This window comes from Chionomys nivalis, chromosome 8 (genome assembly GCF_950005125.1).
Source record: "Chionomys nivalis chromosome 8, mChiNiv1.1, whole genome shotgun sequence".
NCBI lineage: Eukaryota > Metazoa > Chordata > Mammalia > Rodentia > Cricetidae > Chionomys > Chionomys nivalis.
The window spans coordinates 4112107-4134373 of NC_080093.1; the positions used below are offsets into that span (position 1 = coordinate 4112107).

At 46.8% G+C, this 22267-nt stretch overlaps 1 protein-coding gene across 4 annotated transcripts in view; it reads left to right on the plus strand.

Annotated features, from left to right (window-relative positions):
* Positions 1 to 22267, plus strand: part of Ablim1 (actin binding LIM protein 1) — a 281482-nt gene that overhangs the window by 232926 nt on the left and 26289 nt on the right. For all 4 annotated transcript variants that reach the window (XR_009057579.1, XR_009057580.1, XR_009057578.1 and 1 more), the window contains exons 8-12: positions 4264 to 4322; positions 13691 to 13768; positions 14443 to 14598; positions 18595 to 18630; positions 21279 to 21408. Coding sequence is in view for 1 of the 4 variants with exons in the window: in XM_057778252.1 (XP_057634235.1) it covers positions 4264 to 4322; positions 13691 to 13768; positions 14443 to 14598; positions 18595 to 18630; positions 21279 to 21408 (459 nt within the window). In the remaining 3 variants the exon portion in view is untranslated. The remainder of the gene's footprint in view (positions 1 to 4263; positions 4323 to 13690; positions 13769 to 14442; positions 14599 to 18594; positions 18631 to 21278; positions 21409 to 22267) is intronic.

Sequence of the window (22267 nt, forward strand, 5' to 3'; positions counted from 1 at the left end):
GGGCCAGTGAAAATCAGCAGTTGCTCCTCCAAAGACCAAAAGGAGAGAGAAAGTGTTTTAGAAGTTTCTCGGAGAAGTGTGGTTTTGTGCTGGCCACGCCGCCTTCCTCCTTTAGCCGCCCTTGGAGCAAGGCCTTCTAAAGTCCACACCTGCTGGCATCTGGCTTCCGAGAATGGTGTCACAGCCATTGTTCTGCCCACAGAGATCATAGAGAGATAGAGACTGAAAGCGGACACACCCACAGTCCCTGCCAGAGTAAGGTATTTGTGGTCTTCATTCCCAAGGACCCATAACATTTTTTTTCATTAAAAATAATTTTGAGAAATGTCTCCAGTGTAAAACTCTGGTCGATTCTGATCCCTTCTAAAATTCCAAAGCCTCTTGCAGAAACCATAAGCACAGCTTCTCTTCCAGTCAAACAGCAGCATGAGTGTAAGCATTCTGCTATTTTTAGCTGGAAGAGTCATTAATTAGACAAGGGTTTATCAGTACAATTAGCTCAAGCTGGAAGAGCGGTTGCTTGTTTGGCTTGGTAATTATCGGGTCTTGGTTGCTTCAGTGTGTCCTGTCTTCGCTCCTCTTTACACGCAGCACTGTGTGTGATTTTAATGAATAGTTTGCTTTGCTTTCTTGGTTTTGTTTTGTGTAACAAACAAAAGCCTCTAGACATGAATGTTGACTGCTAAAACACAGTCTTGACTACTGTCTCCTGAAACACAGTCTTGACTACCATCTCCTGAAACACAGTCTTGACTACCGTCTCCTGAAACACAGTCTTGACTACCGTCTCCTGAAACACAGTCTTGACTACCATCTCCTGAAACACAGTCTTGACTACTGTCTCCTGAAACACAGTCTTGACTACCATCTCCTGAAACACAGTCTTGACTACCGTCTCCTGAAACACAGTCTTGACTACCATCTCCTGAAACACAGTCTTGACTACTGTCTCCTGAAACACAGTCTTGACTACCATCTCCTGAAACACAGTCTTGACTACCGTCTCCTGAAACACAGTCTTGACTACCGTCTCCTGAAAAACAGTCTTGACTGCCGTCTCCTGAAACACAGTCTTGACTGCCGTCTCCTGAAACACAGTCTTGACTACTGTCTCCTGAAACACATCTTTGACTACCGTCTCCTGAAACACAGTCTTGACTACTGTCTCCTGAAACACAGTCTTGACTACTGTCTCCTGAAACACATCTTTGACTACCGTCTCCTGAAACACAGTCTTGACTACTGTCTCCTGAAACACAGTCTTGACTACTGTCTCCTGAAACACATCTTTGACTACTGTCTCCGGAAACACAGTCTTGACTACCATCTCCTGAAACACAGTCTTGACTACTGTCTCCTGAAACACAGTCTTGACTACCGTCTCCTGAAACACATCTTTGACTACCATCTCCTGAAACACAGTCTTGACTACTGTCTCCTGAAACACAGTCTTGACTACTGTCTCCTGAAACACAGTCTTGACTACTGTTTCCTGAAACACAGTCTTGAATGTCTTCTTTAAAACTACTTGAGAGTCTAGGAACTGTCAGCTCAGGGCCTTGTCAGGTTTAGCCTGATTGCTCTGAAAAATTGTGGTGACACACACCCCTGAGTGTTGAAAGTGGCAAGTGACAGGTGGCATTTGGTCTGTGGGGACTTGACAGGACACATTTTCCCATGGCCTAGTTATACATCTGCCATGGCTATGGGCAGGTGTCACTTTGCATCTTTTGCAGAGGGCTGATTAGTTCTCGGTGACTCTCTGGGCCTGGTTTTAGATGTTAGTGTGACCCTCACATGCTCCCAAGTACATGGCAGCTGTGTCTGCTAGGGTGAAGAAGCACAGGCTGCGGTGTGGCTCTGGGTGTTCACGTCGGGTCCAGATGCTAAATAGGGTTCAAGCTGTGCACAGATACATTCACTTCCCAAAGGAGCTGCACTCTGAACCCCAGGGTGGTTCTCGGTCTGCTCTGGGGTGGAGCTGTGTTCCCCGCTGCCTGCCCTCTTGGTGTATCCTGGAGGATGAGCTTCATTTTCCTCAGCATCTGATCCTGTCCCAGCCACATTCCCAGTGTGCTTGACCTCCGGAGAACAACACTGACATTGTGTGCAGACTCTGTGTTCTGTCTGCTGCCTTCTGCTTAGTAGAACCTTCCAGAGAATGCTTCTCCTGGCCTGGGCCCGACCCTTTGGTTCTCCACATGAAGAGATTTCCTATGCTTTGTAGTCAGAATTTGAGCTGTATCAGTGCTGAAGGGACCTGCATGTTGGTCTGGTTTTTGCTTGATCCCATCCCCCCCTTTATCTTTTTTTTCTCTCCTCCTCCTCTTCTTCTGTGATGCGATGTAGAAATGACTATTCAACAGAGACTAAAGTATTATTCTGCTATCGACTATATGTCCTTGTCTTTGACAGTATTTTAGCTCACTAGTTGTGATGGTTTGAAAGGAATGGCCCACAAAGGGAGTGGCACTATTAGGAGGTGTGGCTTTGTTGGAGTAGGTACGGCCTTTTGGGAGGAAGTGTGTCTCTGTGGAGATGGGCTTTGAGGTCTCATATCTGCTCAAGCCACACCCAGCATCTCAGACCACTTCCTGTTGCTGTGCACGATGTGGCTCTCTCAACCACCTGTCCAGCACCACATCTGTCTGCATGCCGCCATGATGAAAGAACTGAGTCTCGGAACCGTAAGCCACTCAATGGAATGCTTTCCTTTGTGAGAGCTGTCATGGTCGTGGCGCCTCTTCACAGCAGAAACCCTGACTGAGACAGAAGTCAAGATTATTCCAGATAATTTGGTGGCTTCCAGTATACACAGTTGCTCTTTGAGAGGCAAAGCTGAGCAGATTCCGCATATACACGAAGACTGGTGTTGCAATTCCCATCTAGTAATTTCACCAGCTTGAGTCTTTCCAAGTGATCTGTGTTCTCAGTCCCTCCAAATGTCTGAAGAAATCCATATGTGGACACAGGATATACATATCATCCTCTCTCATAGTCATACATGTGTGTACATGACACCTAGTGCATATCTAGCCATACACAATCATATGGCAGGAGCTGGAGGTTGAAGATAAGGACTTTATAATATCTGTGTTACCCATGGAAGTTCTTCATAGTCTATGAATGGGGGATCCTGGAGCAAGAGCAGGAAATGCCACCCAGAAAATGGAGAAGGAACAGGAAATGCCACCAGATAATGGAGCAGGAACAGGAAATGCCACCCAGATAATGACTTGATGAGTTTAAATCAAAGGGGTTTTGTTTATCATTTTAGGCAATTAAAAAGTTGAGGCATTATGTCGGGCAGTGCCAGCGCACGCCTTTAATCCCAGCACTCAGGTGGCAGAGGCTGGCGGATCTCTGTGAGTTCAAGGCCAGCCTGGTCTACAAGAGCTAGCTAGTTCCAGGACAGGCTCCAGAGCTATAGAGAAACCTTGTCTCAAAAAGCAAAAATAAAGGGGGGAGGGATTACAAATAACTCAACATTGTCAGTTGGTTTCTCCTCTCAGCGTGGGTAACTGTAGGCGTGGATGAGTGAATGAAAAATTGAGATTTTACGCCTGGACATAGTCTATCTTGTCTGACTTCTCTTGATTAAGGGCTTGGATGTTTTGACATTATCTAAGCATAGGTGTAAATTCTGAAATTAAATGGAACTAGTAGTAATCATGCATGTGTTCCTTCTTGGGGGGGTGGGGGTTGGAGACAGGGTTTCTCTGTGTAGCCCTGGCTGTCCTGGAACTCACTCTATAAACCAGGCTGGCCTCAAACTCAGAGATCTGCCTGCCACTGCCTCCCGAGTGCAGGAATTAAAGGTGTGGGCCATCACTGCCCTCCTCGTGTGTTACTTTTAAAGAATAATTATATATATATTTAAAATATTATATATTATTTATTATATTAATAATATATAATTGATATATTTTTATTATATAATATTTTATATAGTGTATAATTAATGTATTTAATATATAATTAAATATAATTATATATTTTAAAAAGCAAAGTAACTGGTATAAAGCAAAACATCTCTTAAGGTAAGACTGTTCTCAGGCCTAGCTCTGTGGTCTAACATTATGTATTATGTAGAGCAAGCTCAAAATCACCCAGAGACTAGAGTTGACTGCAGGGTCATAAGTCTTGTTGGACATGGACCCTGCTCTGGTGATAGAGGAGTCTGAGCCCCTCTGGAAAGTCTGCTCAACAGAACTGTGCCTTCTTTCCACTTCCTTCATTCTCTGTGGTCCATTGTCTTTCCAGGTTCTACCGTGTGGCATCCCGACTGTAAGCAATCCGCCAAGACAGAGGAGAAGCTGCGGGTAAGGAAGTGGTCAGAGCCAGGGTGCTCTGGATGCCACAGCCATGTGCTTGTTACTTCCTGGGCTTTGGGGGAAAGGACTTTTCATAGACTTTATTTTCCTTATAGAAAACCCAAGGTCAAAGGCTACTTGGCTAAGAGGGCTCCCTCCCATTGTAAACGAAATTGCTGGTCTTAGTGCTTGTGTTGGGCTCCAGTCAGCACCTTAGGAAAACGTCCGTAGGAACAGTCCAACTGGGGAAAAAGCTTCATGGGGCAGCTGCGGCGAGTCTCTGATACACCACTTTACCCCAGGTTCTGTGTCGATTGCCCAGCTCTGCTGTGCTTTGCTGACTTCTGAAATCCATGTTCAAAACAGCAGCCTCTAGCTCCGAAAGGGGTGAGGGTAATGCTGACATCAACTGTGTGATGTCACAGGGGCAGCAAAGGGATTGTCCGCCAATGTTGGGGTGATTTTCCCTGCCCCAGTTTAGCACATAGCTAGTGGCTCCAAAGTCCATCCATCCACCAGGCAGGCTGAACTTCTAATTTGGAGGAGGCACGGGTGTTTGGGCAACAGGCTGCCTTCCCAGAGCATTAGAGCTGGTGCCCTAAGAATGTAAAATTGCAGACTGATCGGAACTCCTGTCCACAAAGCACCCACGTGGCCCATCGTCCTCACCCTCTCTTCAGAGGGGCTTTTTGTTTTCTAAAGAATCTTTTTTTTTTTTTTAACTTCACAGCTGATGACATCTCAGGGGGGGGAGGGAATGAAGAGGATTGATAATGCGGCCAAATGGAATGGGATATGCAGATTTTCTCTGTAAGGATACCTGGAGTTCACAGACCCTTTAAGATGATTAAAAAACAAGACAAACTCAAACATATCTCGGTGGAACTCCCTAGAAAGCCTATGGGAAAACTAGTGGAATAGTTTGCTCATTCTGGCCGAGAGGAGTTTCTTCTTGTTTTGTTACTTTTGTGAGCTTTCCGGAAAATTCCAGAGCTCTTCTCCACAATGCCCTCCTTGGGCGGTAGGTTGGCTCTAGCTCACTGTCTCCCGGAAACACAGTAGTAAGGGGTGGGCTTCACCTCAGGGGGAAGTGGTTCTGGCCCCAAGTTTGGGTGCAGGCTGATGCTGGCCTTAGAGGGGAGTCCGTCTGCAGCAGAGGAACCAATCCAGAGCTCTTTAAGGGTGTGTCTGTGCACACATGTTGAGCCAAGGTTTCCAGGCCTTTTCCCACATGTCAGATTAGAGCAGTTTCCATGGCAAAATGAAAATGTTTGAAGACTCTTTGGGCAACCCCAGAGTGAAACACATTCTTGGCATTTAAGAACTCGTGGGGCGTTTGTAGCAACAGCCTTATGGTCCCTCTTGAGGCTTCTTGTCTTTGTACCGTAAGCACAAGGATGTCAAAATAAGTGTAAGGACTCAATGAGGAGACAGTAGTGCAGATAAATATATAGGAGATGAATGTGCTGTGTTTCGATATGGGCCCAGCTGACTGCTGATGTGACCCGTATCTCTGTGCCAGGCACTGTTAACTCCCTGTTTTCCTATAGTCCTCTGCTTATTTCTTCACGGTATTTCTGAATGGGGCTATTTTGTTATTTATTCTTCTTTTCTCTCATGTTTCATGGCAGCCACCAAACATTCAGCGTTCTCCATCTGATTTCTTTTATCCCAAAAGTCTGATTCGTCGTACAGGATGGTCCCCAGCTCTACAGGTTGGCGCTGTGTGGGGGCCAAGGCTTAGAGCAGCTGCCCTAGGCCCAGGCTTCTGTTGCTTCCCTTCCTCTTCCCTAACCCTTCCATCTCCCCACTCTCCTCCCTACCCCTTCCATCTCCTACCTCCCCCCTCCTCCCTACCCCTCCCATCTCCCCCTCCTCCCTACCCCCCCATCTCCTACCTACCCCCTCCTCCCTACCCCTTCCATCTCCCCCTCCTCCCTCCTCCCTACCCCTCCCATCTCCCACTTGTGGCTGCTTCTGCCACCTTCCTCAGCTCCTGTAGTGGTGGCAACTTCCTTCACCCCATGAGTGCACCTAATACCCTGGCTCCATTGGTTTTTTTGTTTTGTTTTGTTTTTCTTTTCTCTGATGATGTCTTTCCTTCCGAGCAATGTCTGAATCGATGTTTTGATTAGAACTAGCACAAGCGAAGCTGCTGATTGGTCTCGCGTTCCCACATTTGTTCACTGAACAAATATTTCCCATGCTCTCTGGGTGGTGCTGACAGGAAGCTATATATCCAGCTTTGTAGGGATAGAAAAGACAGATGGATCATGGTAAAATGGACCCAAAATACATCACAGGACACAGGTCATATGAATCGTGTTCTTGGGAATGTCAGAGGAGGGCAGAATTAGCGAGGCCAAAGGCAGCAGTACCTGGGGGTGGGAAAGCCAGCCTACCCTGCAGGAGCCAGATCTACCCAATCTCTCACAGGTGTACCCAGGAATTCCTGTGAGAGATGACCTCATAAGCTCTTACTTTCCAGGGTGCCCTGACACAGAGTCCCCTATACCTAGGTGACATCCCCAGCTGCCCTTTGGTGAGATGGGAAACCCAGGCTGCTGTAAGCCTGTTAGCTGTGTCTTTCCAGTCTGCCTCAAGTGGACAGTGAGAGCTGAGAGAGACACTAAGGTTACCAGAGTGTTAACTGCTCCTGAGACCCTCCTTGGAATGAAGAAGAACATAGCATACCCCAAGGTTCCTCTCAGGAGCAGAAGACTTGATGTTAAGTCCCAGGCCACTTTCACATCCTGTGAGTGTCCTGGAGAAATCAGTGGGAGCCTTGGTCCGTGAAACCACAGGCAGCTTTTCAGAACTGTCTGGTGTGAGCTGAGACATCCCACATCTCTGCTGTGACCCGGTGCTTGTTTGGTCTTTGTTCTTCCGTCTTCATCCTGAGCCTCCTGGACCCTCACTAAGTATGGCAAGCTTTATAAACACCATGTTCTTTCTTTAAACGATTTGAGAGAAGTTGAAAGTGGACAGACCCCCTTCAGAGACCAAACCCTAAGTCCTGTCACACACAAAGTGAAGGCCACCAGCAGACCAAGGCTTGTGGAGGCTACGAACAGCAACACACAACAGACTCAGGCTCTCCAACTCCAGACCTCAGACCCTGCCCTGGCCCATGGTGCCACCTACTCACTAGCTTGGTTAGCATAGGATCGTCACTGTATTTTAAACCTCAGCCCTGGTGGCAAAGCTCCCAGAGACAGCAGAAGGGAAGCTTCGTGAAACCACAGGAGCCGCTGAAGGTCGTCCCCAGTGAACATGGCTCTCCACTTGGCAGCGGCTTCTTTGTCGGATTTTTATTTGTTTCTAGTAGTGGAGGGGGCACTCTGGCTCCTTCAGTTTAAGAAATTTGGAGAAAACCAACCCAACCAGTGGTGGTGCACACCTTTATCCCAGCACTCTGGGAGGCAGAGGCAGGTGAATCTCTGAGTTTGAGGCCAGCCTGGTGTACAGAGTAAGTTCCCAGAGAGCCAGGACTACATAGAGAAACCCTGTCCCAAAAACAAAAACAAAACAACAACAACAAAAAAAAAAACAAAAAAAAAAAGAAAAGAAAAGAAAAAAAGAAAGCAAGAAGAAATTTGGAGAAGAGAGATGTGGTTGGAGACCTGTTTTTAATAACTTCTTTCCTAGCCTGATGTTCAAAAGGGACATCTGATCCCCATTATTCAGCCATAAATATCAATGAAGTCAACATTAGCTCCACTCAGAAAGCTGTAAACAGCTGGGGACCCGGCAGGGAAAGCTTGTTGTCTGTCAAGGTCCCCCTTTCCAGTGGTGACAAGCGGTGAGGGCTGCTCACCAGGGTCTTTCAGAAGCCTGCAAACTCCCGAGCACTACAGAGGCTTTGATCTGTTAAGTCCTGTAACACGAATAATGAAAACCCAGAGACAGATGCAGGGGTCAAAGCTGGAGAGAAGCAGAGCAGTCAGCGCTAGAAAGACCTTTTACCTCTCCCAACGCACGCCCGTGGGGTGATCCTCGGGCTCTACACTCCAGTGAGTTCCTGTCCCCTCTCCTTCATAGTTCTCTTTCCTGTCTCCTCCACCTCCCTAGTGCTGGGATTAAAGGCGTGTGACTCCTAAACACTGGGATTAAAAGTGTGAGCCACCACCACCTGCATCTGTTCCAGCATCAACCTTGTGCAGCCCAGGGAAGCCTCAAACTCACAGAGATCCACCTGCCTCTGTCTCCTGAGTCCTGGGATTAAAGGTGTGAGCCACCATTCCCTGTCCTCTAGTGGCTTCGTTTTGCACTCTGGTCTTCAGACAAGCTTTATTTATTAAAATACAAGCAAACTATCACCACACCATCCTTTAACCTCTCCAGCAGCCCCGTGCACTGTCTCCTACTCTGTAAACAAAGCGGCCTTTGGCATTAGTGCCTCTGTTCCTTCCCCTGGGGACGGTCGGGACTGCACACCCAGACATAAACCTTCTAAAAAAGTAATTTTTTAAATTTACATTTAGACATCACTCGCTCCGTCCCTCTGAATTATAGGTAAAAGTTAAAAATGAGATCACACTTAAAGAAAATGGATTCTGGTTGCATTTATGTGGAGGAGTTAGTCCTGTGGGGACAACAGAGACCTTTGTATGTAGGGGAAAGTATTGCACGTTGCTAACTCATGCTAGGTCAGCACATGGCCAAGTGTGGAATAGCCTGGTGTGAGTCACCTGCCTTCATCATGAAAAGGCATTCTTGCTGCCCTTCACTTTCGGATATAAGTGACCGATCTACCAAATCCCACAGGGCTGTTTTCCTTCTGCACACAATCACCTGTTGAACCAAAATGCTCTTGCAAATCTGCGTTGTACCAAGCCAATCCCACCTGAGTATTTCCCCAAGGAGCTGATGATTCAAGGCTTATCGTAGGTCTAGAACAAGGAAGTCATTGGCTTGCTGTCTCTTTAATGTCACCGCAGTATCCGCTAGCTTATTGCTGGTGTTTGCTCTGTGCGGGTACTTTGGCCTCTTTGGTCAGTGGGTGGTCACACAGAGACACCTACACCCCTTGACCTTAGCAGAGTCTAACTAAGGTCTGCAGTGGTCTCTGGTTAGGAGATGTGTGTGTCTGGAGCAATTCTCAGCTGTGGGTCATGACCCCTTTGGGAGGTACATATCAGATATCCTGCATATCAGATATGTAGTTATGATTCATAGCAGTAGTAAAATTACAGTTACAGAGTAGCCACAAAATAATTTTGTGGTTGGGGGATCCTTACAACATGAGGAACTGTATTAAAGGGCTGATTTGAAAAGAGACGAAGTGGGTACTTTTCGGGCCCTGCCAAGTTATGTCACTAAGTAAACACCACAAGTAACAGAGCTAGAGCTAGAGGTTTATTGGGGGAGGGGGTAAGGGGGAGGGAAAGAGAGGGAGGCAGTGTTGCGGTGGGGGAGTGAGAGAGGCAGGCAGAGCAGGAAGAGGCAAGAGGAAGAAGGCCGGAGAGGAACAAGAAGCAAGAGAAAGGGGAGTCAAGAGAGCAAGCTGTGCCTGACAGGCCCTTTTAAAGGTGCCCAGGTCATATGGCTGACGTCGGAAAGGCGCCTGGCGCAGTGATGACCAAACTGCCTTGGCGGCAGAGGCAGGCTGCTCCTGCAGCGGGACCTAACAGCAGCCTTAGGGGGGTTGAGAACCAGGCACTAGAGGTTTCTCTTTGTCTTCCCCAGACACAAGTAGTGTTCCCCAGGGGGTTTCACATCATCGCTTACCTATGTTTAGTGTGTCCTGATTCTAAAAGGATTCCATCCTCACTACTTTTCTGGTGAACTTCAACGAAAACCCCAGGCGGGTACTGTCAATAGCAGCAGTGTGTCACCCCCTGTCAGTAGCCCCTGCTAGGTGCTCCTAAGAGCTTTGATCCGGTTACCCACTCCCTGTAGCTCCCTTCACCTTCTTAGAGCAAGGCTTTAGAGGGGGGCAGTCTTTGCATCCCTGTGCCCGCTGAAGGACTGAGTGGGGGAGGGTGCAGCAAAGGCCTCCCAGCTCTCGCCTAAGGAAAGTAAGGAGTTTTGGTGTTTAAGGGTCAGTATTTAAAGCATGGTGTGAATTGGAGTGGAAATAGCTAAAGATCTCTTCACTTAACCTTACTTCCTGACTGCAAGGCAGGTGGACAGAGGGCTTCAGGGAATGAAGCAACCGACAGATAGTTAGGGGGCTTTCAAGACTTATTTAAGAACAAAAAAGAGATGGTTTTCTGGCATCTGGTTACTCAGTAGTGATTGATTACACAGCATTTTGCTCTCTTTCTCTGTCATTGAAGTGAGCTTCAGGTATCCCAGGGAAGTCTCTTTTTATCAAAAATAAAAAAACAAACAAGCAAGCCAAAAACACCTTTCTGAAATCAGAGTGAGTGTGGGAAAAAAAGCTGAGCAAAGGGACCCTCTGTGGAAGGCTGAGGGAGGGCAGCTCTATCAGCTAGGGTCCTAGAGAAGGGAGGCACCTTCTTCCTATTGTCAAGATAAAGATGAAGCTATTTGCCTGATGTTCTTGGCAGAAGCCTTTGAGAAGCCACAGCCATGTATAATCCTTCGCCTGCTGTGAGCCTCCCCTCCCCTTAGTCCCCCAGCTTCGTTGTTGCCTAAGATGGCATCGGGAGAAACAGCTTCATTTTTCTGACTCCACTTTCAAGTTACTGGTTTTGTTCTGTGAGGAGACAAAGTGTTTAAGGGAAAGTAGGTAAGTGCGCTTGGCTTTCAGCAGCCTGGAAGCCCCGCTGTTTCCTCTTCCGTGTAAAGGATACATGAGCATTCTCCTTGAGCATTCTCCAGGTGGTACTGAAGTCAGCTTCCTGTGTATATTCACATGTATTATGGAGACAAGACGGTGGGTTTTTTTCCACCTAAACTCTCAGAGGGCATCCCAGAAACAAAGGCTGCTGAAGAGTGAGTCAGAGAATCCAGTTCATACCGGGTCACCCCAGGACCCTGGGTGTCTGATTGAGTTCGTGTGGGGAATTTAGGTTAAGTAATGCAGGTACAAATACAAGATGCAGGTCGTGTGTGGAATCGTGCTGCCGTCCAGTGAGGAAGCGCTGGGGGTTAACAATGAAGAAGGAACAGCTATGGGCTTTGGAGGAGACACAGCACTCAGGAAATCAGGCTTTGGGGCTGAAGTGAATCTCAGTTTGGCTGGTTTTGTCCTGCATGCTGGAGAACCTGGGCCACCGGGAGGTGTCTTAATAACAGTGGCAAGCCTTGTATCCATTAGCGGAAAAATAAAAAGCCTGGAAAAACCGGAGATTCTTTACTAATAAGATGTTGATTTATATGATTCTAGAGGTTTCTAATTGAATATAAAATTCTGGAGCTAGACAGTGGTACAAACTGTAATCTCAGCTGTTCAGGAAGCGGAGGCAGGAGGATCACAGTGAGTCCACAGGCCAGGCTGGGCAACTTAGGCTCCTCAAAATATAAAATGTAAACGGGCTTAGGGGTAAAGCCCTTGCCTAGCGTGCATGGGGTTGTTAGTTCAATCCCAGGGCCAATAAAATAAAATTAAAAAGTTAACATTTAAAATCAAAGTTCCAAGGATAATCGTTCAGCTTTTAAAAAGAAATTTACCTTCTTAAAGGAGAATCCTCTCCCCTCCATGGGGTGAACCAGCCTACCCGGAAAGGCATTAGGAGCTGAAACAAAAACCTGTGATTCTGTGTCTTGAGCAGAGTTGGAAAAGCAACACAGAACCATCCTGGCAGATAGGACAGACTGGTGCTGGTTCACCGCCATCAGTCATGGGAAGTCAGTGTGTGCAAAGGGATCGGAGTCCCCACTTAGGGTTCTCTGGGCAGGGGAGGACACTCACAACTCCAGGCAGGAGTGCACCTGTAGATGTGACATGTCCCCTGGTAAGCTGTGGTACCTGTGAGTCTGTGTCCTGAAGCCGCAGCTCTGTGCAGCTCCTGTGGGAACAGAGCGCGGTGACACTGCCCCTCACGATCTGAGACCAGCTGACTGAGAATCGTGGTCCAGTGGGATGTGGAAAATAGTGACCACCTACCTACACATGCCTGGCTCCGGGTCTGGAGCCGTATCCCTACCTCTCATTCAGCCATGGAGATGTAGTGTTGGGAGCTCTGTCTTCTCTGTTTATCAGGAGTAAAGCTGGAGCTCAAAGTTTTAAAAAAGAAATAGGAAAAACTGATTTCACCAGTGCTGAAAGAGAGTGATTTGAAGCTAGATGGTGGTGGCGCATGCCTTTAATCCCAGCACTCAGGAAGCAGAGGCAGATGGATCTCTGTGAGTTCGAGGCCAGCCTGGTCTATAGAGCGAGTTGCAGGACAATGAAGGCTACATAGAGAAACTCTGCCTCAGAAAAACCAGAGAGAGATTTATTTTCAAAGAGGGCCATTCCCATAAAGGGCCTCTGGTCCTGGTCTGTACCTCTTCCTCCTGCCCTGTACCCACCCCTCTTCCATCTTCCTGGGGGCTCATTACCCACCTTACCTTAGGGACTCTGGGTGGGCTTAACCCATGCAATAAACTGTTTGCTGAAAATAATCAACACCTCATTCTTTGTTCCAAGTACTTTTATCTCTGTGTGCTGTTCCTCTAATCATGGGAGATCTGGGCAATGGTAACCAGAGAAGGAGCCACAGTTTAAGGAAAATCAACCAACATCTCATCAGGAATTTATTCATGAAGGATGCTATGAGAGAAAACAGCAAAGGGAGCTGTCTATGGCCTGAGGAAGGAGTAGGGGCCCTCTGAGGAGGCAAGTTTGAGTTAATTGGAGGAAGACAAAGAGCCAACTATGGAAAATGGTGACGAGGGTGGGTGAGGCAGCGGAGAAGCTAGGATAGAAGCCTTGAGGCAGGCAGCCGGCTTGTCTTGTTCTGTGAGTGAGGGGAGGTGATGAGCGAGGCCACAGAAGACGAGGATTTTACACCAAATCTCCCTGTTGGCAAAGCAGCATGCTGCCACGGAACCCAGTCTTCAAAGGTCTCTCTTGAAATAACCGTTCAGTGCCAAGTGGATCTAAGGAAGGCAGGGGTGAGAGCGGGCGCCCATGGTGGGGCAGAGGTGTGCGTTGCTGTGGTTCTGAAGAGTAGAGCTGGTGACTAGAGGGGATGCTGGGCCCGCCATGGAAGTAGGCAGAAATGGGCAGCTTCGTGATCTGCTCCAAGTTCAAGCCCAAGGTTCTTTAAAGCACAAAGAATAGGAAGGAGCAAGGAAGCCTGATGTGATAGTTTCCAGGCCATTTCCTCAGGTGTGTGCTTTCTCTCCGATTTAGCTGGTTGACATGAAGCTCGGGTGCCTGGGTCAGTCTGGGTTCTGAATAAGCTCAGGTACCTGAGCCTGTCTGGGTTCTGAAGAGCGTGGTCAGGATTCTGACAGGTCATTTGCTGTTTATCTTGCAGCCCACTAGGACCTCCTCTGAAAGCATTTATTCTAGACCAGGCTCCAGCATCCCTGGCTCACCAGGCCATACCATCTATGTAAGTATCACTTCCAGAAGGGACATTTTGGGAGCAGGTGAGTTCAAGGATTGGAATAGCAGGATAGAGAATCCAAGGATCCGTAGGGATCTCCGCTCCTGTTAGAAGATCCCAATTTCCCTCTGTCGTTTGGGCATCTCTCATGCTTCCTTCAGTAATTCAGTCTAGGATCTTCGTATTGAAGGAAGACCCGAAAGGGCGGTTACGTGCTCTAGGGTGTAAAAGATGGCTGCACCTAACGTTGTGTAGATACTGGAGATTTTGGAGATTGATTGCACATTTTATAATACCACTTCCAGTGTTCTTAAAGTCTGCTGCAGAAGTATTTGCACGTTTAGTTTATTCAATATGGAATTACTTGTATTTATCAATCTTTAAAGATTTATTTGACCATCTGCTTGAGATTTTTCCCCCTCTCTCTGTAATAAACTTAGGAGACTATTCTGAAGATTGACAAATTCTACACACCCCCTTTCTTAGTCTTTGATGATTATTTTTAAGTGTGATCGATAGAGGCATCAATGGGCCACTTCCTAAAGTATGTGACATCACTCAACAAGGCGTTTGGTTTTTTTTAAGGGTCACATTTTAAACGAGGCATAACGAGCACTGAGGATGATTTCTCAACGAGCTCAAATAGAGGATTAACTTTTCTCTCTGTTTAACTCTGCCAGGCAAAAGTAGACAATGAAATACTGGACTACAAAGACTTAGCAGCCATTCCCAAGGTCAAGGCAATTTATGATATCGAGCGTCCAGACCTCATTACCTACGAACCGTTCTACACTTCGGGCTATGAGGACAAGCAGGAGAGACAGAGCCTTGGAGAGGTAATGGCATACTCGGATCCATCCCATAACCCTTGTGTCTTGCCAGCTGGCTCCCAAATAATGACACAGAGGCTTTTTATTAATAATGAAAGCTTGGCCTTTAGCTTAGGCTTGTTTTTAACTAGCTCATATAACTTAAATTTACCCTTATTTTTTATTAATCTACATTCTACCGCATGGCTTTTGCCACTACCCTATTCTGTGGGTCCCACTATTCCTTTCTCTCTTGCCTCTACATTCAGCTCCCACTTTCTCTCTCCCTGCCTAGAAGTCCCGCCTGTACCTCCTGCCTAGCTATTGGCTATTCAGCTCTTTATTAAACCTAGATTCAGTTTTCAAGATCTTAATAGAGGGGGAGTGTGGAGGGGGCACTATGATAGCAGGGGTTCCTAGAACTGGTTCCTGGAGTTCAGCCTACGGTATCACCACAGGCTGATGTCACAGACTTTGTCATGTGACAGTCATTACGATTCCAGTTTCCCATCAGGAAAACAGGATAATGGTAGACAGCTCCTCGTAGTCGTCTGTCTATATGGATTAAAGAAACTAAGAGCAGTGGGCAGAGGGGCAGACCAGCACAGGCGAGGCACACGAGAGGCACAGGTGAGACACACACGAGGCACATGCAAGATACAGGAGAGGCACAGGTGAGGCACATGCTCCTGGCCGTGACCATTGCTGTGACCATTTTCTGAGGCCCCTGCCCTTCTGCTGGGCCGGAGCCTTCAGGGGTTGGAGTCCCTTGCTGCCGCCTCCCACCCTGATCATGTTCTGTTTCTTTTGGCCCCTTCAGTTTATTCTAATTTTCCCTTTATTTCTGTTGTTATTATTACAGTGTGAACAGATGAACAGACACATGCTTTCCCAGAGCGTGACACTCATGTCCTGTCCCTATTTTATTTGTTATTTATATTGGGGTCATCTGTAGCCTGATTGGACTCCATTCAGAGAAATTACCAAATTAGTGAACTTAACTTGGCCCTTCAGCCAAGACTAAACCAGACTGCAGTCTGTCCTACTGTGCTTCTGTATTTACATGAGATGAACAAAGGGCCTTTGGGGCACCGAGCAGGAGGATCATATAAAATCCTGTCTCAGCATTGCTCCCCAAAAGACAGGAAAATGTGGTGACTGAATTTAATTTATTCCCAGTAATGCACATTAGTAGTTATTGTTTTATAATAATTTTATGTATTTGTAATTATATGATATTCCCTTTATTTGCTTATTTTTTGATATTTCTTTTATTTGCTTATTGCCTGATGGTCCCCCCCAGTCTGGCAAGAAGGGGCAAACACTCATATAGTGCCACCTGGTGGTTCACTTGCTGTACTGCACCTGCAGCTAGTGATTGGCCTGGGCTCTTAGCGACCATTGGATCTCAGAATCTCCCAGAAGGCCTTGATCAGGGAAGTTTCCTGAATAAAATACATAAAGATTGGCCTTCGCATGTCAGCGGTCAGGGATTTCCTCAAGTTCAAGGCGTACACCCAAGAGGAAACTTCTGTGGGTTTTTTTGTTTGTTTTTGTTTTTTAATGGTGTTAAGGGTACATGTGTGCTGTGTACATATTTGCATGCTGACCTTGGGGGTGATGTGTGTAAGTGTGCACATGTATGTGTTGTTGTTGTTATTGTTGTTTTGTGTTTATTTTTCCAGTATCTTCTCTAGAGCAGCAAAATACCAAGCAGGAATTTGACTCTGAAATAAAGCTTGGGCCATTTCAAACCTGGCTGTGATACCCACTAACTCAGAACTTCGGAAGCAAGCTTGGCACCTTTTCCATAAGGAGTGAGGGCTTTAGCTGGTCTAAATGGACATCTGACAGTGATGCTCAGCATCCCGCCAGTTCTCACGCTCCACCTCACTATACGCTAATCTACCATGGTGGCCTGTGGCTTCCTTTGTACATAGAGTATACCTCTTTGGGACAGAAATAAGATACATTGATGAACTCCCTTTGAATGCACGGATCTCACCACTGAATAGACATCAAGTCTATCTATTATTTATTCCATGTTATTACTCTTATTTTGTAAATCCATGCATTATTTTAAAGACCAGAAGGGATGGGGAGGTAGCTCAGGTGGTGACGTGCTTGCCACAGAGCATGAGGACTGAGTTCGATTCTCAGGACCCACATAAAAGCGCTGAGCTTGGCAGCGTGTGTCTGTTATCCTGGTGCTGGGAGGTGGAGACGAGGATTCCTGGGGTCTGCTGTCTGGCAAGTGTGAATTGTGAGCCTGCTTGTCCAGTGAGGGAACTGTCCCAAAAAATAAACAATTGACGAAGACACTTGACACTGACCTCTAGCCTATGCACACGCACACATGCATGTACACACACACAAGCACACACGTACGCACACGTACATGCACACATACACGCGGACACAGGCACATACACACAGAGTGAACTTAAAATTTGATGTAATTATTAGCACATTTTGAAGGACCGTGAGTGGGTAGGTCAAGGAGCCCACCACTGGCAAGTTCATGGCCAGCTTCTGCTCCCAAGGGAGGTCATCCTTACCCAACAAAGCTTTGAGCTCTAAACATAGGCTGTAGCTCCTGAGGAAGCTAAGCGAATAAGGTGACCTGTCAGCTTAATAATAACATGTGGAAAGGAGCAAATCCTAAAAGCAAGAGGCGCTCCATGCCACCCTTGCTCAGCTGAGTCTTTTGAAATTCTGTCTATAGCTCTAGGTGAAGGCCTTCTATATTTCAACTGTAAAAATTCCACTCACTCCAAAAACAGTCCTGGAGCCCCTGATACAACTGCCCTTGTCACTGGGGACACATGATGAAAACAGAGTCAAGCAGGGCAGTCAACAAAGGAGCAGAAACAGTGATATGTTCAGAAAGTTCAGTGAAGGGCGGTGTGAACGGGGGTCACAGGAAGTTAGTTCAGTGAAGGGCAGTGTGAATGGGGATCATGGGAAGTTAGTTCAGTGAAAGAAAGTATGAACAGGGGTCACAGGAAGTTAGTTCAGTGAAGCACAGTGTGAACAGGGATCATGGGAAGTTAGTTCAGTGAAAGAAAGTGTGAACAGGGGTCACAGGAAGTTAGTTCAGTGAAGCACAGTGTGAACAGGGATCATGGGAAGTTAGTTCAGTGAAAGAAAGTGTGAACAGGGGTCACAGGAAGTTAGTTCAGTGAAGGACAGTGTGAACAGGGATCATGGGAAGTTAGTTCAGTGAAAGAAAGTGTGAACAGGGGTCACAGGAAGTTAGTTCAGTGAAGGGCAGTGTGAATGGGGATCATGGGAAGTTAGTTCAGTGAAAGGCAGTGTGAACAGGGATTATAGGAAGTTAGTTCAGTGAAGCAAAGTGTGAACAGGGATCACAGGAAGTTAGTTCAGTGAAGCAAAGTGTGAACAGGGATCACAGGAAGTTAGTTCAGTGAAGCAAAGTGTGAACAGGGATCACAGGAAGTTAGTTCAGTGAAGGAAAGTGTGAATGGGGATCACAGAAAGTGTGAGGTGAGTTTGAACCTAGACCTCGCTGGAGCTGAGTGGGCTCTGCAGGCCTCTAAAAAGTGCTGGCAGCAGAGGAGACACCAGTACAAAGGTCCTGGGGTGACAACCCAAAGTGACAGACACTGGAGGGTGTGTTTGTGAGGGATCATCACACACTGATGGAACCGTCTTATGTCAGTGCTGTGGCTCTGAATTAGTTCAAGCCGTACTAACAAGACCCTACATTTCCTTGGCTGTCCTAACAGAGGAATATCATAAACACAATTAATATGTAAGGAAATAGTTGCAGCTGGTTCCACAGCGTATTCATCAACGCCGTGGTCCTTGGGGAAAAACATCCCTGCATCTCCTGGGACTTGGCTGGAGTTTCCCAACCAACCCAGCTGTCCACCTAAACCAGCAGCAGATGCTGGCCTGTGTTTGGAGTGATGTCGTTAGCTCTCTTCGACGAGTAGCTCCATCAGAACTGGTAGGACATTAACCAAGGCATTGACTGTAAACTCTCTCTTGTTCTTCTAGTCTCCAAGGACTTTGTCTCCTACTCCATCAGCAGAAGTAAGTATCATTTTGGCCATATTTAGGGGTGGAATTGGAAGTGGCTTGGACCTTGTCTACCCTTGAGTTTTTGAGACGTACATATGTCCTAAAGGACAGCAGAATTGATGACAAGGATTGTTAAGGTTTCCTTTACACACAAACCAGGACCAGATGACAGCAGCACACTTTTAAGGAGGACACAAGAGAGTAAAAGTGGCCTCCTGATGATCCTAGCCTGCACCAGTGGTAGCAACAGAGGCCAGCACAATACTGCAGGAACTGAAGCCGTTGTCCAGTGTGGGTCTCTTGGCCCCTGCATTTAAGGCTCTAACATATCAGAATGCCTGAGGAAGCTGGAGGGAGTTTCAACATAAGCTCCTAGCTGAAGCACTGTGTTGTTAGTCGCTGCTTTTGGACTGACCAAAGCCAGGCAGCTTACTGGATCTCTGTTGTTTTTTGTTTTGTTTGTTTGTTTGAAATAATGTCTGGGCTTACAGAACCCAAACTGACCTGAGCTCACTAGCTCACTGAATTTTATTTATTTATTTATTCATTTAATTTTTTGTTTTGTTTTTCAAAACAGGGTTTCTCTGTGTAGCCCTGGTTGTTCTGGAACTAGCTCTTAGACCAGTTTGGCCTTGAACTCACAGAGATCTGGCTGCCTCTCCCTCCCAAGTGCTGGGCTGGGATCTTGAATTTCTAATTCTCCTGCCACCTCCATCTCCCGGATTCTGGGGTTCCAGGCATGGGCAACACTTGTTTCTGCAGTGCTGGGGCTCAAACCCAGGACTTCACGCATGCTTGACAAGCACTCCACCCACTGAGCGACACAGTAGCCTTGCTGGATACTTTTTTTTTTTAAATCAAACTTGACAGATCACGTGGGGTGCTCTGCAATCTGAGATGGTGGGAAAGTCCATGGCACTTTTGTGTTTGTGGCTGAGTGCTGTAAACAATGATTCCCCAAGTCCCGCCATGCCCCCCCACACACACCAAATTTACAGCCTTTAAATCTATGAAGTATTTGCATTGGCTGCCATCCTCTGGGAGGGTGGTTGTTATTTTGTTGCACCAAGCGGGAAGTCTCTGCTCCCTTGTTGCTCACAGAGCCGGGCTAACTGAGTGTTAATGTGGTTACTCCCCACGTGTCCTTTCAAATTTGTGTTGTGTTGTGCCAAGCAGGAAGTTCACAGTGCTGCAGACCCCCAGGTGGAAAACACTGTTTATATCGTCCTGGTCATTTGTTAGTTTGTTTTTGTTCTTACCGTTTTGCATCTTTGTGCAGATGGGTACTTTTGTGTCTGTTGCCTAGTGCATCCTCTCCTGAACCTGGACATGGGGAACATCCCAGGAGCACTCTTACGTTAGATGAGAGTGATGTGCTCTACTCTTTTTATTATGCTCCAGTTTGTTAAACACATAACAAAAGTTTGCCCTCATGTTGTCATAAAGGGCACAGTTATTTCCTTAAGAGTGGTTCCCAGACTGAAAAGTGTTAGTGATCTTAGGTAGGCCACCCCTTGTTCTTCAGGAACATTAACTTCAGATGTCCCCAGAGCAGTCTTAGACACCGTGTGGCTCAGAGGTCACACAAAAGCTTAGGGTCAGGGCCTTGGTTCTGAAGTAAATTCTGTTTGTATCTGCTGCAAGCCATGTCCATGACCTGCTGGGACCCTGTATCACCATCACAAGAGGGTTTAGGTAAACCATAGGATAGGCCATCCTTTGTCGCTGTTTGCAGATCTCTTTGGGGTCGTTTTCCAGTTCCTGTGATAAAATGCCCAGAAGAAGCAGTGGAAGGAAGGAAGTGTAAGGGGGGAAGGGAAAGGGAGATGGTGGGAGGGAGGGGGAAGGAAGGAAGTGGGAGGGGGAGAGGGGGGAAGGGGGGCTGATTTTATTTGAGGATACAGTCCATCAAGCTGGGCACGGCATAGCTGCAAGAACTTGAGGCAGCTGGTCACATGACAGCCTCAGGAAGCAGAGAGAGATTAATGCCGGTGCTCAGTTCCCTGTCTCATTCCCATCCAGTCCAGGACCCCTGCCCATGGAACAGTGCCACCCGCATTGGGGGGGGGGGGGGTCCTTCCTAATTAAATCTTCCTAGAAACACTCTTATAGACCCCCACAGAGATGTGTTTGCCATGGTGATTCTAAATTCTGTCAAGTTGACAGCGAAGACAAACTGTCATGGAATCTGATGAGGGAACACCTCGGGAGGAGGAGGACACCTGGGAAGGGGGACACCTGGGGAGGAGGACACCTGGGAAGGGGGACACTTGGGGAGGAGGACACTTGGGGAGGGGGACAACTGGGGAGGGGGACACCTGGGGAGGGAGGTACCTGAGAAGGGGGAACACCTTATAAGCCCTAAAATCTCAGTACCAATGTGATTGTGGGGTTCTTTTCCTAACACTTTGGCACTGTTGGCATTTATAGACTTGTATACCTTAAATTTTAACAACTGCAATGACTATTGATTGTGAGCAAAACACATTAGCCTGGAATATCCATGTCCTTGAATATTTACTGACTATAACCCTGTGAGGTGAACACAGACCCTGAGAGAGGCAATCCCCCAACCTTCTCTGTGGACTGTGTTTTACTTAGAAATGTCCAATAATCATGGGAAGGTGTTTTATCTCATACTTTCTCTAACTTGGTTGCAGGGTTACCAGGATGGTCGGGATCGGATGATCCACCGGTCCACTAGCCAGGGCTCCATCAACTCCCCCGTGTACAGTCGTCATAGTTACACTCCAACCACGTCACGCTCACCGCAGCATTTCCACAGACCTGGTAAGGCCACCCTTCCCGAGATTTGTTACATACTGAATGTGTATCTGTGTGAATTTAGTTACATACTGAAAGTGTATCTGTGGGGATTTCTCTTCATACCATTGGTAGCATCTAAAAAATATGACTTAAATATTTCTAACCCTCTCGAAGACCGAAATGAAAACTGGTGTCCATCTTTATTTTGTGTTATGTCTTAGACAAATCAGTCATTCTATCAATGTGTTCACTGTGAATTATTAAATTACATTTTGATATTGCCCTGCTGAGAACAAAGGATATTTGTGAAGAACTGAGGAAAAATTATCCCTACAAAACTTAAAGATCTCTGAAAGAAAAAATTTCCTTTTTATTTTTATCTGCATCATAAAGTTCAATATTAACCATTGCTTGGGAGTTTAGAATCCTTGCCAGTTACACAATGTCATGGTGAGTGCACAGTCAGCCCTTTCTCGAGGGAAGCCTGAAGGTTCCATTAGTCAACTTTAAGATTCATTCTAAACTCTGAGAGTTGAAGTCAAACTTGGGCAACCTGGAAGCCTCAGGAATGGAGTGGTCATGCTGGGGCAGCAGATGGTGGGCTCCCTTCTTCAGAGGTGTGGGTCTCTGTGTCTGTGAGTGGAGGTCTTGTGTGTGAGCAGAAGAATGGAAGCCCCAGCAGAGAACCAGAGAACTCAGAGAAGGAGGTATCTAAGAGAACCTGTGATACTATGTATCTAGAGCACCCCATCTCTAGAGCACCCCATCTCAGGCTGAGAACATGCCATAGGATGTGTCTAGAGGACTCTGTCTTAAGCTGAGAACCTATGATACTATGTATCTAGAAGACTCCATTTCAAGCCTCTTGCTGCTATTGAGAGTA